The sequence below is a fragment of the Dryobates pubescens genome, chromosome 12, assembly GCF_014839835.1.
Source record: "Dryobates pubescens isolate bDryPub1 chromosome 12, bDryPub1.pri, whole genome shotgun sequence".
Classification (NCBI taxonomy): domain Eukaryota; kingdom Metazoa; phylum Chordata; class Aves; order Piciformes; family Picidae; genus Dryobates; species Dryobates pubescens.
In genome coordinates, this window is record NC_071623.1 from 26,363,960 (window position 1) to 26,382,391 (window position 18,432).

At 38.1% G+C, this 18,432-nt stretch overlaps 1 protein-coding gene across 1 annotated transcript in view; it reads right to left on the reverse strand.

Moving 5' to 3' along the window:
* Nucleotides 1-18,432, reverse strand: part of NCAM2 (neural cell adhesion molecule 2) — a 198,250-nt gene that overhangs the window by 93,613 nt on the left and 86,205 nt on the right. Inside the window, exons 2-6 of the mRNA XM_054165884.1 lie at nt 15,410-15,484; nt 14,513-14,719; nt 12,211-12,354; nt 8,245-8,382; nt 1,570-1,687 (exon numbers count right to left, since the gene is read on the reverse strand). Of these exons, the coding sequence (XP_054021859.1) occupies nt 1,570-1,687; nt 8,245-8,382; nt 12,211-12,354; nt 14,513-14,719; nt 15,410-15,484 (682 nt within the window). The remainder of the gene's footprint in view (nt 1-1,569; nt 1,688-8,244; nt 8,383-12,210; nt 12,355-14,512; nt 14,720-15,409; nt 15,485-18,432) is intronic.

The window sequence follows — 18,432 nt, forward strand, 5'->3', positions numbered from 1 at the left end:
GTCCAACCTATCACCCAACACCTCATGGCTAACTAAACCATGGTTTCAAGTGCCATGTCCAATCCCTTCTTGAACACCTCCAGAGACGGTGACTCCACCACCTCCCTGGGCAGCACATTCCAAGTGGCCAGCCCCTCCTTCCACAATCTGTCTTCTTCCACCTGAGTTTGCCCAGCAGTTCCCTGATTAACCATGCAGGTCTCCTTGCTCCTTTTTTGACTTCCTACCCATTGGGAAGCTCTGATCTTGAGCTTGGAAGAAGCAATCCTTGAATATTAACCAATTATCTTTGGCCCCTTAACGTTCTAGTTCCCTGTCCCATGGGATTTCCCCCAGGTCAAAGTTGGCCCTGATGAAGTACAGGGTTGTGATCCTGCTTCGTATTCTGTTCCTACCACACAAGTTTCTGAACTCCATCACCTCATGGTCCCTGCAGCAAAGTCTGTCCTCAACTTTCAATGCTTCAGTGAGACCCTCCTTTTTAGTGAGTACAAGATCCAGCAGCACTCCTCTCCTAATTGGCTCATCCACCATTAGCATCAAGAAGTTATCATCAATACACCGGAGGAACATCCTGGACTGTGACTGACTGGCTGAACAGGCCATCCAGCAAATAGTGCTCAGTGTGTTTAAATAGCCTGCTGAGGTTATGGCTCTACCAATGCTCTGCCTGCCTCTCCTGTGAGAGTGGCTGTCTTGGCGAGGGGGGCTTGCTGTGCTTGCCACATGTATGCTGGCTTCAGGGGTTAAAAAATAAAATTCCCCATACACTGATCTCTGCATCTCTGCCAAACTGCCTTGGGGATGGCTCAGTTCTGGAGGGTGTTCCCTGTGATCTGACCCTATGATCAGTTTAAATCAGGGTGTTTATAGCCCACTGAAGCTTCATCTCTGCCCACACCTTGCCCACCTCTCTTGCAGTTGGAAAAAATCTCTAAGATCATCAAGTCCAAAAATCAAACCGATACCACCATGGCCATTAAAGCATGTGCCATGTCTACATGTTTTTTTAACACCTTCAGGGATGGTGAATCTATCACCTCCCTGGGCAACCTGTTCCAATGCCTGAACGCTCCTTCAGTAAAGAAATTTTTCACAATATCCAGTCTAAACCTCTCCTGGTGCAGCTTGAGGAAATTTTCTCTCATCCTGTTGTTAATTACTACACAGAAGAGACCAACAGCCAGCTGCCAAAGTAACACCCACCACTCAGCCTCCTCTTTGCAAGACTAAACAATCCCAGTTTCCTTTTACTTATTTGGGTCTATTTTTGAGATATGGGCTCATTACTTCAGTTTTCTTTGTTTCCATTCAAATATGAAGAAATCATGTCAATGTGGTATTTTAGATATGTTTTACATATACTCAACCTGCTGGTGACCTGAGTGCAATTGAATTTGTCTGAGTTTATTCGTTTAATGCTGAATACAGCTTTAGAACAGAAATAGACAGTAAATGTTCTTAAACTTCTGTGCAGAAATTAAGATTGCACAGCTTAATTGACTGTGATAGAAAACTGTGACACAGTACAACAACAGGCTTCAAAGAGCAGACCTTAACTGAACTTACCTATACCAACTGATTTCAGGTGGAGGTGATCCAGTGGCTCTGCAGAACAAAGTTAATGCCTCTCCTCGATCTGCAGTGGCATTAAAGGTTTTCTGTAGCAGGGTAATTGCAGGGGGAACTGAAAAATAAAACATTATTCCCTATTAATGGAATAAGTATGTTACTTTCTGTGTTTCCAGATAAATTTAAAGGACAGGACAGGATCCTTGTAGGAGAAGGTTTATTTTTGTATAGCTTTAGAATACTACAGGGAAGATTTGCTTTTGCTTGAATTAGAGAAAGGCATGTTTTGTCTTTGACTCTGAGGGGAATGTGAACACCTTGTAACTGAAAGAGGGAAACTCGGCAGAGTTTGGTTGGATGTGTTAAAACATTGTTTTATTATTTTGACCTATTGTATGCCTTAATTACATGCATGTCAGTAGAAAATGACTAATTGAGATGTGACACATGTGCCTTCTGATAGACTAGATGACTTTATTGTATAACGTCATAAATGTTTTCGCCTGCTTACGTCTTGTCCTGGAAGCATTGCTCTGGGTGCTTAAAACAGCTGTGCTACAATGGATCTTTTGCTAATTTTGGAATTCATGGTTACATTTAGAGTCTAAGTTATAATATCAATCACTATTACTAATATTTCTTCTCTTAAAGAGAAGGTTTTTCTTATTATAAGGCTATTTATAAGCTTTTATTTTCAGTAGGAAAAAATCATTAGAAAGACTTTCTCACCAGTTCTTCAATTTTCTTACAGAACTTACATAACAGTGACTGAAGTTATACCTAGCATGTGTAAGGCACAATAGAGTTGCCATGGGCACTACGTTAATTATTTCAAATAAGAAAGTGTCTCTAGCCCTTTTTCTCATGGGTTAAGTTGAATGTTTGTGGCTGCTATTCAAAATCATCCTGCCTCATGCCAGCTTCAAAGTGAAAGTGCTGGCTGGAGCAAAGTATTATGGGATTTGAAGCTCATATTTTAACATGAGAGGCTTCCTGTTCCAGTTGATGCTTTTGGGATCTGGGTTTTGGGTGTTGGCTTCCTTCTGCTGGGATGGCAGTAGATAGGGAGGGATGGGGGGAGTAGCTCCCTGGCTTGCTTTTTTTTTAGCTCACTTGCTTCTGCTTGTTGCTGCTTTCTGTTGTGCTTTTTCTGAAAACGGGCTCAGGTAATTGTGCATTGTATTATTATTATTATCTCATTTACTCAGTAAACCTCTGTTTAATCTCAACTCTTTACCTCAACCTGGAGGGCTTTTTCTTTTTTTTTTTTTTGGTGTGTTACTTGTCCCTCCCTTCTGTGTTGGGGGAAATAGACATGATAACTTGCTAGAATGTTTTAACCTGCTACACACTTGATTACAAAGCTTTTTCTTGAACTCCTGCATATTTCATCGGCAGGAGTATCACCAGCTGCAAGAGGTGAATTGTGATACAATTCAATGAATACTTCTGGAAATTGCATTTCTCAAAACCAGTTATCATGTTCTGAGAGGGAGCAACAAAGTTTGTCTGTTCTTGATGGGATGCAGTTATTACTAAGATTGTAACAGTCTGCAGAGAACTTCTACCCAATAGAGAAAACAGCAATAATATTCAAGACAGAACAACTCACAGGCTGATATTTAACATCTCTATTCATGTAGAAAATTTGAAGACAGTTGTCTTCAATCTGCTTCTTTTAGCTATCCAGATAAACAAATAAAAACAATCCCAGGAGGAAAAGAGCAGTATGGAAGGGAAAAGAAGATTAGAGCTTCACACAATACAGGTCTCTGCTAGGAAGAACATCCTGTCATCAGAGTGATTCAGGGTTACAATTTTCAGCTTTAACTTTCACTAAAGCGAAACAGGCAACCTCCAATGAATTTGCTTTTGGCTTGCCATTACACTTCCAGAGGTTTTTCTCACAAACTGTTGAGAATTCTGTTGCTCTGCATCGACCATTGTATGTTTAGTATTCTGCTTCAGAAGCCTTTCCAGCTTGTGAACCTTAAACATATCAAATTATTTAAAAGTAATTTACCAGAATTATCAATGATCAGCAGTAAATGTTGTTATGCACCTTTCATACTTTTTTATGGTGCACTGAAATTTGTGTTTCACAGATCACTTCTTTCTCATCTGAAATTGCAGGGGCCATTACTCAGCATACAAAGCCCCTCTGCTGTGCAATAGCAGTTTATCAATCTTCCATGTAAATATGTCACTTAAAAGGCATTTAATACATTTTAGCCATTTTGCAGTGCATTCCACTGTCTGGACCTGAAAATATACTCAGTAACATGAGAGGATGAAACAACTCTCTGCCAGAAGTCACAGTTTCTTCGGTGCTCATGAGCAAAAATTGCAGGACTATAACCCAGCTCAGCACATCACTGAAGTTCTGTTGTCTTCCCAGAAATACTGCAATAAAACTGCCTGTTTTCTTTTAATGTATTTTAAAAATTATTTTATCTCAGCATTCTTTCTGGGTAAAGATCTGTTTATCTTTGGGTTCTGTTCCAAGGATTGCTTTTAACCACAATGGAGTAAATCTGTTTTCTGTCTATAAGTAATCTTTAAAGCATTTTACAAAAATACAAACAATTAACCAATGTAGTGAACGAGCAGCCAAAACTAAAGAGGCTTGCTAACATCTATTTGCTTATGTTGCTTTCCCACTTTTTTTTTACAGCAGGTATGTTTCACATATCACTTTTTTCCTATCTGAAATTGCCTGGGCTACAGACTGGATATGGAAAGACCACGTCCCCAGGAACATAAACCTCTAAATTTGTGGACCAATAATCTAGGAAAACAGCTTTCAGTGCTTTCTTTTGGAGTTTACTATTTTCTTCTTTTTCACAAGTTAGCAGAGAGAGCATTTGTATTGCATTTCATCTCTACTTCCTGTTCTTCACATCTGTCCCAGATGTGAATTAACCAATGCTATTACAACCAGCTTAGCATCCAGATAGAGCAGACCGCAAAAGAAATATTTTCAAGGTGGAGACCATTGTCTCCTCCAATTGCTCTTCAAATGAAGTACATCTCTAAAACACACTTCAGTCTTAGCTGCACATGTCTGTGAATTACAAGGAAATTCTTCCTGTAAAAACAGCGCCTCAGTTTTGAGTGGGAAATTGTTTAAGAAGAGCAAAACAACTGATATGGCTCTTGATCCTCCAGAAGGGATTTTCAAGGCATCATCACAAGGCACAAGTGATTCCAGTCAGAATTAGAGGGACCCTGCCTCCAATCAGTCAATTGGACTGTGTGGATCAGATAGCTTGGCAAGTTAAACCCACAAGAGAGTAAATCTTTAGTAGATACAGACACACAGTGTACTTTGATGAATTGTAAATACTTGTACACATATGTAAATACTGTATATTTTGTACATATTCATTGTCGTCTGTGTCGTCTGTATTCATTCATCGTCTGTGAACAGCATTCCATCATAGATTGTAGTTTTGCTTGTAAATACAGCTTCATTTGCTTCCAACTGAGCTGGTCTAGCAAATTTAATGTTGGGGGGAATTTTCAACCCACCACAGTAGCAGAACAGATTGGAGCTCCAAAGCATCTGCAGTGAGAAGTCTTCTGAATACTGCAAAGTGTTCCCATTTTGAGTGAAAATGGACAGTGAATGGTGTATCATGTATGTTGTGTGATGTTAGCTGCTGCTGGGCATGATGGAGATTGTATAGAATAAGGCATGGATAATGTCATGGGTTGAGTTGAATCTGCTGATGAATATATTCAACACCATGCTGACATCATGCCAGCTTCAAAATTGAAGTGCTGGCTGGAGCAAAGTGTCATGGGACTTGGAAGTTTGGATTGTAACATGAATGGCTTCCATTTCCAGGTACTGCTTCTGGTTTCCAGGATTGGGTTGCTGGTTTCTTCCACTGTGCTGGCTGCTGCATGCTTGGGTGGGTGAACCGTTTTATCACAGGCTTCTGTTGCTGCTTCGGCTTTTGCTGCATTTTTCTGCAATTAGACTTGAGGTAATTAAATAGACTGAGCTCATTAAATTGCTTGTCTCAGCCCAGAGGTTTTTTTTGCGTTACTTGTCCTCCCATCTGTGTGGGGAGGGGGGCTTGTGAGAGCAGGCTGTGTAAACCCAGAACAAAACCCATGTATGTATGTAACAGCAAGAACTAATGTTATTGCTTTAATTACTAATCTCATCATTCTCCAGAGAAGGGCAACAAAGCTTGTGAGGGGTTTGGGGCACAAGCCCTATGAGGAGAGGCTGAGGGAGCTGGGGTTGCTTAGCCTGGAGAAGAGGAGGCTCAGGGCAGACCTTATTGCTGTCTACAACTACCTGAAGGGAGGTTGTAGACAGGTGGGAGTTGGCCTCTTCTCCCAGGCAGCCAGCAGCAAAACAAGAGGACACAGTCTCAAGCTGTACCAAGGGAGGTTTAGGCTGGATGTTACAAAGAAGTTCTTCATAGATAGAGTGATTGGCCATTAGAATGGGCTGCCCAGGGAGGAGGTGGAGTCAGCATCACTGGAGGTGTTTAGGAAGAGACTGGATGGGGCGCTTGGTGCCATGGTTTAGTCGATTAGATAGTATCGGATAATAGGTTGGACTCAGTGATCTCAAAGATCTTTTCCAACCTGGTTAATTCAATTCAATTCAATTCAATTCAATTCAATTTTAATCTAATCTTCACATCTCCCTACAAATTCTCACAAAAGCTTAAGATTTTTAAACCACACAAGTATGGGTTACATGGTGTGACAGATTTCCTAAAGTATTCCTACTTCTATGTTCTTTAGCTGCAGTTATCCAGCTTTGGAGACCCTGTGTCCTTCTTATTATGTGTTTAGACAGATCTCAGACCATAGAATCATGGAATTGTTAGGGTTGGAATGGACATCAAAGATCACCTAGTTCCAATGTCCCTAAATTTGAATAATGTCTACATAAAAATACTGACACAATGACTTTTTGGTTCTATACCAGGTAGCTTTGATTATGTTCCAAAGTAGCCTAAGCATTATTGCTTAGGTTTTTGGAAAGGAGACAGGGTGAAAATACAGCCATGAAGTTTTTAGTGGCCTACAGAGTGCCCCATTTTTTCCTTTCTTCTTCTTTTTTTTTTTTTAACTATTTTCAAAATTTTATTTTCTGAATCCAATTAATTTATAGGTTTTCCTTTTCACCAAAGAGTATTACAGTTTTTCTTTCTCTCTAACTTTAAGTATTACTCTAAGAGCCATTCTAAGCCAAGATTAATACATTCAGTTTTATGTAGGAAGACCTATTTATCCCTATAAATGAAGCACAAAATATCTTTTAATTGATACCACTCTACATAAGCAACCATGTCAGAACTTCTCAGCTGGTAACTCCTCTTCCCTACACTGTGGACTGAAGTCTAGAGATTAGTGTTAGTATTCTTATCTGAAGTCATAATAACCACATGAAGAACCAAATTTGTGGATATAATCCACCAATAAATGATGTGAAGTCAAACCATAGTTTTCATTCTGACATTTCAGGTTAAATACAGGCTCTCTCTTCACTCAGCTGCATAGAAAGATCAGATAGAAGTGAAAAGTATTCAGAAGGTAGGTTCACATGCATTTATATAAATAGCAGGCGAAGAAAATCTCATTCAGCATTTTAAATGCTATCAAATGCGCTGATGGAATTGTACATAACCAAGCACCGAGATAATGCAGCCCCGCAATGCATAGAGAGGAAAGCAATTTGTTGGTGAGGGCTTCACAGTGCACAGTGCAGGTGATGTTATGGTCTATCATGATACATATCATCCCCCATTTGCTTGCACTGTGTATATATTATCTTTAATAGTTTAAAGAATTCTGCTTCAAGATTGCTGCTTAACTATATAGAATAAATAACACTTGTGCAGAATCTGCTCTTTCTTCCGTAATTAACTGAGAATTCAACTTATATAGCAACATCTGTATATTGGGGTTTGCTGAGAAAGATCAGTCAAGGACAGAGAATTTAAAACTCAGAACCTAACAAGCATGCTGGAAGTAGTTTCACTAAAAAACTGCCATTAAACAGAATGCATACATAAAAAATGCCCTTTATGAACTGTGTCCTTTCTAGACAATACATGAAGAGATTTTTCAACATATCAACACAAAATTTAAAAGAGGTTGAGCTCCATATTGACTTAATCTGTTCATATTCCTTCTTAGAGGTTTGTTAACAAGTAATATAATGTGTAATGACACTTTTCAGAAAACTTGTTATATACTTTACTTCTCATGAACTGTTACCAGTCTATGTTATAATGAAAATCTCCATAAAGTGTCCCTGTAAGTTGGGACAGTTAATAAAATATGTAAGTGCAGAAAATGTAAGTAACTATGAACAATCAAGTCTGTCTTTTTAACAGTAAATGACAAAACACTGGAAAATACAAACTGAACTGAACATTATCATCTGAAGCTCAAGTCTTGCAGTGATTGCCAATATTCTGTGAATAGATTTTGTGAAACACAATGAATTCCATCTATAAAATATAGTAGACTTAGAAAACAAGGGAGTAACATTTATAGGAAGACAATACTAAAAAGACACAACAGCTGTATTGTATTAAACAGATCAATCGTGACATTTAAAAGCTGATATATTTTAAGATATGCTATGATAACCCAGTAATGCAAGAAATCAATTCAACAACTTTTACTCCTTACCGTTCACAACAACAATTATGTCCCGAAAGTCAATTTCTCCTCTAGCTTCCACTCTTCCTTCACATCTGTACACTCCTTCATCACTTTTATTGATTTTAAGAATTTGGAGATTATTGTTTGCTAGTATTGCAAATCGATCTAGAAAGGCAAGCAAGAGATAAAGTGCTGTTAGCGAATAAAAACAGCATGAGGAATGCTAAGTAGAACTTGTAATATGAATGCCCTTTCTCTATACAATCAGAATGCTCACTGACAAAACATTTGTGGAGTTTCAAGGAAAATGTCAGCCCAGAAATTTGGGGGTTGGCTTTTTTTTTTTTTCCCCCAATCCCAAAATGTATTTCCCAAAACTCTATATAGATTTTCCATACATAACTTCCTACTTACTCTGAGGAGTCACCACCTGTAAGTTAAAATTATAAATTATTGCAAAATGAGTGGAATATTGGTGAACACCTACAGAAATTATCAAGATTATAATTATAATAAAATAAGAAAATGCTTCTCCCTTCTCTATCTAACCAACTTTGTGCCTGTTTTACAACACTGCACTTAATCACACCTCAGCTGCTTGCTCTATTTCCTTCCTCCTGTTCCTCTGCTCATTCACCGTTACTCAGACAATGAAGCACCTCACCATAGTCTAACACTTCACAGAAATGGGTATGAAGACATAATCCAATGAACCACTCTACCTTCTTTTGCATAGTCCATCATAAACTGAAATCTTACAGACTTTTTGAATAGCTCAATTGAAAAAATCAGATTCTAAACAAATGTGCATACACTTTCCTGCACATGCAGCAGCAAAATGAGAATCCACAAAGAGTAAACTGAATCTGAACTAGATTATTTGGTTTATATGGCATGATAGTATTGCAGGAGGGCTGCAGGCGTGGTCTGTCTGCAGAGAGGATGGGGCTGCCCTGTGCCAGACACAGCTGGTTCCCATGTGGTCAGCAGACCCACAGCACAGCATATCTGAACCCTGCAGCCCACATAGCCATTCCTTGGGGAAAGTGTGTAAAAGAAACGGCAAAAACTACTGTGCAGCAACTGTGGAAGAGAGGAAAGGGGTGTAGGGGGGAAAGTGAGAGAAACAGCCTTGCAAGCACCAAGATGAAAGAAGGTGGAAATGGAGGAGGTGTTCCATGCACTGCAGCAGATACCCTTGCAGCCCTAGGATAGAGCACAGTGGAACAGACACCCACATTGCAGTTCATGGAAAACTCCATGCTGGTGCAAGTTTATCCTGAACAGCTGCACCCATAGAAAGCATTCACAGTGGAACTGTTACAGACTGATCACAATCCCCATTCCTCATCTCCCTGAACAACTTGAGGTAGGGGAAGTATAGGAGTCTGTAAGGAAAGAGTTGAGAAAGTGCTGGTAATTTGTGAGCAATCTCCCTGTCTTTATCTCAAAGCATGAGCTTCTTCATCTAATTTTCTCCCCCTGTCCTGTTGCATTGGGTTTTCATGGCAAAGTTTTGGTAGCAGAGGGGCTACAGGAATGGCTTTGGTGACAAGCTTCAAGAAACTTCCATCACATCCAATAGAGAAAAGGGGGCTAGGGTGGGGAAGGTGTTTCTTTAGGATTTGGGTTTATTTCTCATTATCCTTCTCTGATTGCATTAGTAATTTATCCAAAGTTGAGTCTGTTTTGTCCATGAGAGTAATGGCTGAGGGATCTCCCTATCCTCATGTCAACCCACAAGTTCTTTGTTTTATTTTATCTCTCTTGTCCAACTGTGTGTGATAGAGTGGCTTTGGTGGGCACTTGGCATCCAACCAGGGTCAACCTGCCTGGGTGGGTACCTGGATGCTGGCAAAGGTCAACCCATCATGACTAGTCAATATTAGTGCACTCTTCTGAGGACAATGACTGCAGTGGACTGCAGTCCACTGTATGTGGTTTTTGAAGAATGTGTATATTTGTTGTTCAGTTGTCTCTCTTTTCTGTTTGAGCCCATGTCATCCATTCAGTACACGTAAGCTTTCAGTTTTAAGCAGCAACCAAGTTTCATTTTTCACTTCCCTTTCATTTTTGATTCTGCTAGATTTTTAAAGCACACTAGATTTCCCACAACACTGATATTCCAGAACAGTGATAAACAACACTCAGTAGAAAAGCTTTTATGTAGTTATACACCAAGGACTCTATTCAAAGAACATATGCACATACATATTTACAAATAAAACAGCTTTCTATGCTGTGTGAGTCCTGTTTCATTACCAAGAACTCTATCAGAAAATGAAGACAGAAATTTAAAAAAAACACCAAAAATGTTCACCTGATAGATGTTTACAGGACATCAAGAACCTCAACATATTTACACTAATTATGTCTACTTTATTAAGGTCATGCTTGAATATTAATGCCATTTCACACATAAATCATATAATCTTTTTATTTCCCATTGCCACACAATTCTCAGAGAGCTGGGCTTCAGAATATTTTGAAAAAGTGAGATCTAGCCCCTCTTCAAGCATTGGTACCTTTTTGTTGTTGGGGATTTCTTGTTAACATAAATATTCAATGTGTGAGACGAATGAGAGGACTGGAGATCACCTTTATTTCCTGAACACTGAAAAAATGTGGGTACATTTAGTAGCAGCAAAAAAGACCAAACCCAAAACATTAGATGTTGTCTGGATATCTTTTAGAATTTCCCTGAAGAGCCAAGAGGGCCAATGGCATCCTGGTCTGCATCAAGAACAGTGTGGCCAGCAGGAGCAGGGAGGTCATTCTGCCCCTGTACGCTGCACTGGTTAGGCCACACCTTGAGTACTGTGTCCAGGTCTGGGTCCCTCAATTTAGGAAGGATGTTGACTTGCTGGAACGAGTCCAGAGAAGGGCAATGAAGTTGGTGAGGGGTTTGGAACACAAGCCCTATGAGGAGAGGCTGAGGGAGCTGGGGTTGCTTAGCCTGGAGAAGAGGAGACTCAGAGGAGACCTTATGGCTGTCTACAGCTACCTGAAGGGAGGTTGTAGACAGGCGAATGTTGGTCTCTTCTCCCAGGCAGCCAGTACCAGAACAAGAGGACACAGTCTCAGGCTGTGCCAGGGGAGGTTTAGGCTGGATGTTAGGAAGAAGTTCTTCACAGAGAGAGTGATTGCCCATTGGAATGGGCTGTCCGGGGAGGTGGTGGAGTCACCATCATTGAGGGTGTTCAGGAGGAGACTTGATGGGGTGCTTGGTGCCATGGTTGAGTTGTTTAGGTGGGTTGGATTGGTTGATAGGTTGGACGCAATGATCTTGAAGGTCTCTTCCAACCTGGTCTGGTCTGGTCTGGTCTTGTCTATTCTATTCTATTCTATTCTATTCTATTCTATTCTATTCTATTCTATTCTATTCTATTCTATTCTATTCTATTCTATTCTATATGCCTGATTAGTTGTCCCTTTACAGACTCAGGATTTGCACATGGGGAAGATGAGACTCATTTTCACTTTATAAGTCTAGTTGTTATGGATCTAAGCAGATTACCTATATCTTCAGTTGCTTCTAACTCAAAGGGTAAATTACTCATACAAGTAAACTCTTGCAATAGTGCACAAAGCCTAGTTATCTGTCTCTCTGAGATAGATCTAATTTTCTGTTCTGCTCTGCAAGTATACCAAAGTCAGTGTAGTATTTCATCAATTTCTCAGCTATGCAGACAGTGAAACTTATCTGTGTATGTTTGAAAAAGCTTTTTGACTCCTACACTCACAGCAGTCTAGGAAAAGTTTCTGGAAAGGAGCTCTCAGCAGTGTTTCAGCATTTGGACCCTCATGTTAGAACTAGTCAAAATTCCTAGTTGGAAAAAAATTGTATATGGAGGAAACAACCACATATGGATTCTCCACAGACCATAGAAACTTTAGATTCTGCTTACACATTATCATCTGATTAGTCTTCTTTTACAGTAATACTCAGTATGAATTAGAACATAAAACTTAAAGAGTTACCAAAATACTAACTGTCAGCAGTAGCTGTGACTTCTTCATTCCGATACAACCAGCTGACAATGGGAGCAGGTGAACTAGTAACACGACAAACAACTTCTGCATCTTCTCCCTGCCTGAACTCTTGTGGAGATACTATGTCTCGGAAAGTAAGCTTTTCTGAAAAGGAAGAAACCAGAATATTGTTAAGTGTCTTCCAGTTCACTTAGCATTAAAATTATATGTGACATTAAATCAGGTGAAGATGACTTTTAAGCCTTCACATTGTGATAACAGAGAATTACATTCATAATACAGCTTTCCCAGATAAGAGTCAGATGGTCCTGGACACATGACCTCTGCTTTGTAGAAATGATTGTACAATAATTTTGCATTATGAAAAATCTTTGGTTTAATTCCTATAATTCAGCATGTAGATTTGTCATTGTTTCCAATGTTTCAGAGCCCAGTTTTTAAATTCAAGACTTTCAGGCATTTATATCCTATGGTTAATAGTCTACTTACTCTCTTGCACATTTTATTCCTCACAATGATATTATCAAATTAAAACATCATGTTTTCATTCTATCAAAACCACCAAATTTATTTGGGTTAAGTCTTATAAGACAGGTGGAACTTTAGCGTCACTGAATGTGAAAAACATCAGCTAGTAAAACACATAATCTTAAAAGCTAGTGGGAAACTATAATGAAAAAAAACCCACCCACAATATTATTAAATAATAAGAATTTGTAGTTGTTCTTTTCTTTTTTTTTCTTTTTTTTTTTGAAATAACAAGATTTTTAGGCCTGATGAAGGTTTATATTTTTCCAACCCCAAATAGCCAAATTTGATACTTATTTTTATTAGTGGGTTGGAGAAGTTCAGTATTATTAGAATTCAGCCTTAGAAACCCAAGATGCCATTAATCTCAAGCAAGAACTAATGCAGAAATTTACTGACTGACACAAGTTCTTGAAGGATTTCTTGCACACAGAAGAAACAAGCCAACATATGTTCTCTAGGATCAAAGATTGCCAATTAGATTTCCAAGGACACTCTGCAGAACATTAAGTCAGAGATGCAATTCCCCCTCTATCTTTTTGTATTGATATGAGTGCAGGCTCAAATATTCCATACCGTTCTCACAGCACAGGGAGCACACTTCTGCTATACATATCTCTTACATATTTTTACAAAGTGTTTGTATGAAATGTTTGAAGTAATTCATCATATGTAAAGAAGAAAAACCCTCACAGAGATTAGTGAGTACTGAATGATGTCCTAGGAGTACAGTGTATCCTGCTTTTTCCTCACAGTGCATCATGTATGTGACTTGATGGGGTGCTTGGTGCCATGGGTTAGTTTTTCAGGTGGGTTGGATTGGTTGATGGGTTGGACACGATGATCTTGAAGGTCTCTTCCAGCCTGGTTTATTCTATGTATTCTATGTATTCTATGTATTCTATGAATAATGACAATTTTTTATGTAGGCTCCCACAAGCCTTCACTTTTATTGTGTAGGTGTTCAACTCTATCTAACCTCAGAATTATTAAAATTACTGCATGCAACCATTTCAAAAGATTCCCACCTTGCTCAGCAGTCTGCTAATGGAGTGACTGGCAATTTTAAGTATACATGAATTCCACAAAACTTGAAATCCTTTGAAACACTAGCTTTCAAAGCATCACAAAATCACTGGCAGCTGCTATCACCATTTTAATGATTGTCTTTACAATGGAATTTTTTTTAAAGATGTCTTCTGTTATCTGAGTTATCTGTAGCTTCAGAAGCAGCGCTTTATGATTCTACTCCATATTTTCTGTCTCATTGAAATTCCTTAGTGCTCAGCTCATCTGCAAGCATTTTTTAGATGAATATTAAAAAACTATTCTTCAATGAAATTGGAGAATGGCTCAGCTGAAAGGCTGCTGGCATAACCCCTAGCCTTTCACTGGCAAATATCTTGCATTATATTGTCACTGTGTATTTGTTTAACGTATTACTTTTAGGTCTTTTTGAGCTAAAGAACACAGTATAAAGTTATTTATCTTTATTTAAATTTTTCTCATATTTCCTGTTTTCCATGAGAACCATACAGTGCACCCTCACAAGATGGCATTCTAAAATACAAAAGAAAAGTCATCTACAATATTACAAAGCAGCCATCCACTTCATTTAAATCATCATACTATCTATGAACTAAACTGTAGGAGATGCAAGTGTTGGGAAGATGAAGTTCAGAACTTTGAAACCTATTTTCTAGCTTTATTTTCTCAACCACAGTGGCCTTAAAAACATACTCTTTCATTTGTTAATTGATAACATTTAACTTACGATAAATTTCCAACACAACAGTAGCTTCCTGAGTTTGTCCTTTAGCATCTGTCGCTTGACACCGATATATACCAGCATCCTCTATATCTGCATTGTAAATGGTTAGACGTGATCGAACACCTTCTTTCTGAACAACCACTCTTTGACTAGAAACAATCTTCTCTCCTTGTGGATTGTACCAATCTATGCTGTCGGGCTCACCAATGGCTACAAACAAAAACAAAAGCCAATCCAACATGAGAAGTTCAGGTTGATATCAATACACAATGCATACACGATATTGGAGAATTGCTGAATTGTGAGACTCGTGAGAAAGTCTGTAGAAACACATGCAAAGTAAAACTGCAGGCAGACGTGCAGTTGTTGAGACAGGATAACTAGTAGCTCATGGATTCAAGAAGAAAAGAAATAAAACAAAGAAAGATATAGTCTTAAAAGAAAGAAACAGGGTGTTGAGTAATCACTGTATAAACCAGTCAAGTCACCAGTCAGTTGAGTTATCAGTTCAGTCAGGTCACATGTCATTGCCAGCAGAAGATGGCAACTCAGCAAGATCAACAATCCACATCAGACAGCTGCAAATGCATTCTTTTCCTGACTGATATCTTCCTCAGCAGAAGAGACTCTTTGAGTGTCTCATTATGTTGGAGAGGACAATATAACTTAGACTAGTAGTTTATTTAACACTTTAGTTTAGATTAAGTGAATATATTTTAACAAAATAATTATCCTAGCAGATACAAACTACCTGTACTGATACATATAATTCAACCTGAGTGATTCAGAATCTGATTAGCAAGGTGAAGACAGTGAAGATCTGCCCTTCAGTTTCTAATTATGCAGAAGGTTCAAAATCTGACAAAAATACACATCCCTCTAAGTACAATGAATACGTACCTGTGCATGTGAAGAACTTGGATTCACCCACACTGAGCTCAACTTTGCTGAGAGAAATTGTAACCTGAAGTAGGGCTGAAAAATACAAAATAGGTTATGAATACATTTTGGCATTTATTAGTTTACATTTTGTATTTTCACACTTTGTATTTCCTCACCACAGAACCTATTCAACAAATCTCAAAAGTTCCAGCTAAGCACTGCGTCTTCTGAATTGGAATATATATGGAAGTGGGGAAAATAATGAAACTAAAGAGAATATACTACAGGAAGGATAATCTGACATCCTAAAACTGAGGATAAAAATATAAGGAAAAAAAAAAAAAAGAATATTTTTTTTCTTTTTACTCTGCTCACTGTAATAAGGAAATTCCCAACAAAAGCCACAAAAAGTCCCCAAGAACACAGACTACATCAGGCAAAAATAAGTATCTGTGTGTACTCTGTTTGCTAGTATTAAAACTTACCAGTCCATAAAGACCTTCAGGAAAAGGGCATGAGTGTCTAGAGGTCAGGAAGAAACTTAAGTGGACTCTAAAACTGTTGACTCTAGTATCACAGGAGGTGCTAGTACCATTCTCATTACAGTAGCAAGGAAAACAGCGAAGGCTCCTTTAGGACACATACACAGCACCGACAGAGAAAGAGATTGAGGAGATCATTCTCATCTAAGGTTTTTAGGTCTGTTACACCAAATGCAAAGGACAAGCTTAAGTGCAGGAAAGGAAATGAAGTTCAAAGATTTGTTTTTGTTGTAGTAAGCATCAAGGAGTTATAAATCATCCAGGAGTCTACTCTTATGTGTCAGGATAAGAATCATTTATCATTGATATATAACTGCTGGTTGGAAATAAAGGCACCAACAAAATCATAGGTTGGGCAATTTTGAGATCAGAGCTTGGATGTTTATTCAAATCATAGACTCACTTTTTAGGTCCTGTACCACCACCTGTCTGGTACTATATATTTTTTAATGAGGTTTGTAGTGTTGTAGAGTTGCTTCAGAAATACATATGCCATTTCCATAGTATTGCTTTAAGGACAATTTCACTGCTTAGTTTCAGTAAATATATTAACTGATGTTGAACTATGTAAATATAATAGATGAAGCAATAGATATCAGGTAGAATGAAAGAAATAAAGATAAAAATAGAGATAAAAAGTAAAGTTAGAGAATATTTTTCCTTCATTGATGAAACACATATTTGAGGCTTGAACACACTTTTGGCAAAGGGTCAAATCCCATTTAAAATTCTTAGCCTCTAAGTGCAGTCATGAGGGCTGTGGAGACATGCCAGACACATCTCTGAAACCAAAAGGAAATCATATTTTCTACACACCATATTTTAATATTTACAAAATAGAAAAATACAAGAGCATCTGTCCAATATCTCCAGCCTCATTGTTTTCCTAGTTCTGCTTCATGCAAATAGAAAAAAATATAGCTTTATGCAAACTAGAATGAAAAATATTGCCCAATTGATTAGTAATCTGTGCTTATTAGACAGTCAGGCAAATAGTTCAGTGTTAAAGTAGGAGAAGACTAACTCATGACTTGAAGTAAAACATTGCAAAGAGACAACACATCTAGAAAGTTTTCTGTTACTTACAAATTTATCTCAGGAAGAACTACAGAGATGAATTAGGTTATTATAAATTCTGTGTAAATGGCATGCAGAATAGAATAGAATAGAATAGACCAGACCAGGTTGGAAGAGACCTTCAAGATCATCACGTTCAACCCATCAACACACACAATTCAAGTTATTGCTGTGTGCTGACAGCTAATAAATTAATATGAAAGGGAGCTGTTTGCACCAGAGTGGTCTGAAGTTCTTTGAATGTAGAGGAAAATGCATATTTTATCAAGTCAGTGATGATGTTCCAAAAACTGAAGTGCAGGCTGTGTCGATGTGAAACCAAACCCAGAAATGAATATTAGATTTTTGATAGATCTGAAGAAATATTGCTTGCTTCCAAGAATTGTGACTAACTAGTTGTTAAAAAGACACCCCCCCCAAAAAAAAAAAATCCCAAACAAAATAAAACACAAAACCCCCACAAAACAACCAGAAAAAAACAACACAAAACCACAGGGAAAAAAACCAACCCAAACTAAACAACCAACCACCAACAAAAAAACCCAGACAGAAATACCCAACCACAACAACAAAAACCAAACAACAAAACCACACACACACAAACCCCAAACTACAAAAAACCCCACACCAAAACCCATGAGATCTCTTTAGACAGAACACTGTGGAGTGTAACACTACTGAATTATAGCTGTTCTAGGAAAAAGTCAAGTCAGGGCTTCAGTCAAGTCTTCAATACATGGGTAATTTCATAGCAAAAATCCCTACTACCAGCAGTAGGTGATATAACCAATCCCATCCCTTTGGAACCTGGTAATTGTAAAAGAATTATTGTCAGCTGTATTACACTAAGAGGATTCTGCTGAATTAGTCCTTAATGGGTTGCTAAGATAAGTAAGAATAGTAATAAGAGGTCCATTTGTTCTGTTAAATATGTAGACAGATGACTCTATTCATAAGACTTAATACTTAGTAGAATAATTGATTTCAGTTCCATTTGTCATAGCAACCTTCACATTTCAGAACTAACATCACAAAGCTGTCAAAGCTCTGTGTACACAGATGAGAACCTAATGCAAGAGTGAAGTGTCACCAGTGAGAGCTTTGAACAAGTAACACCGTCACTTACACATGTACTTCCATTGCCACTCAGCAATATATTAAAACATGTTAAATGTGTATATGATAAAAATATATATTTAAAACATATATGTAAGGTACTAAAAAGAATATTTATTAAAATATGAATATTAAAATATTAAAATTAAAATCTGAAAAATATTGCTCCAACTAGTAACTCCATCCAGCAACTTCTTGATAATTCCACTTCCTAAAAACCAGCCAAACACTTCCAAAGCCTGAAAAGCTTCCTCCTGTTTGCATTGAAAAGTATGACACCAAGCAGACATGAAAAAAAGAAACATA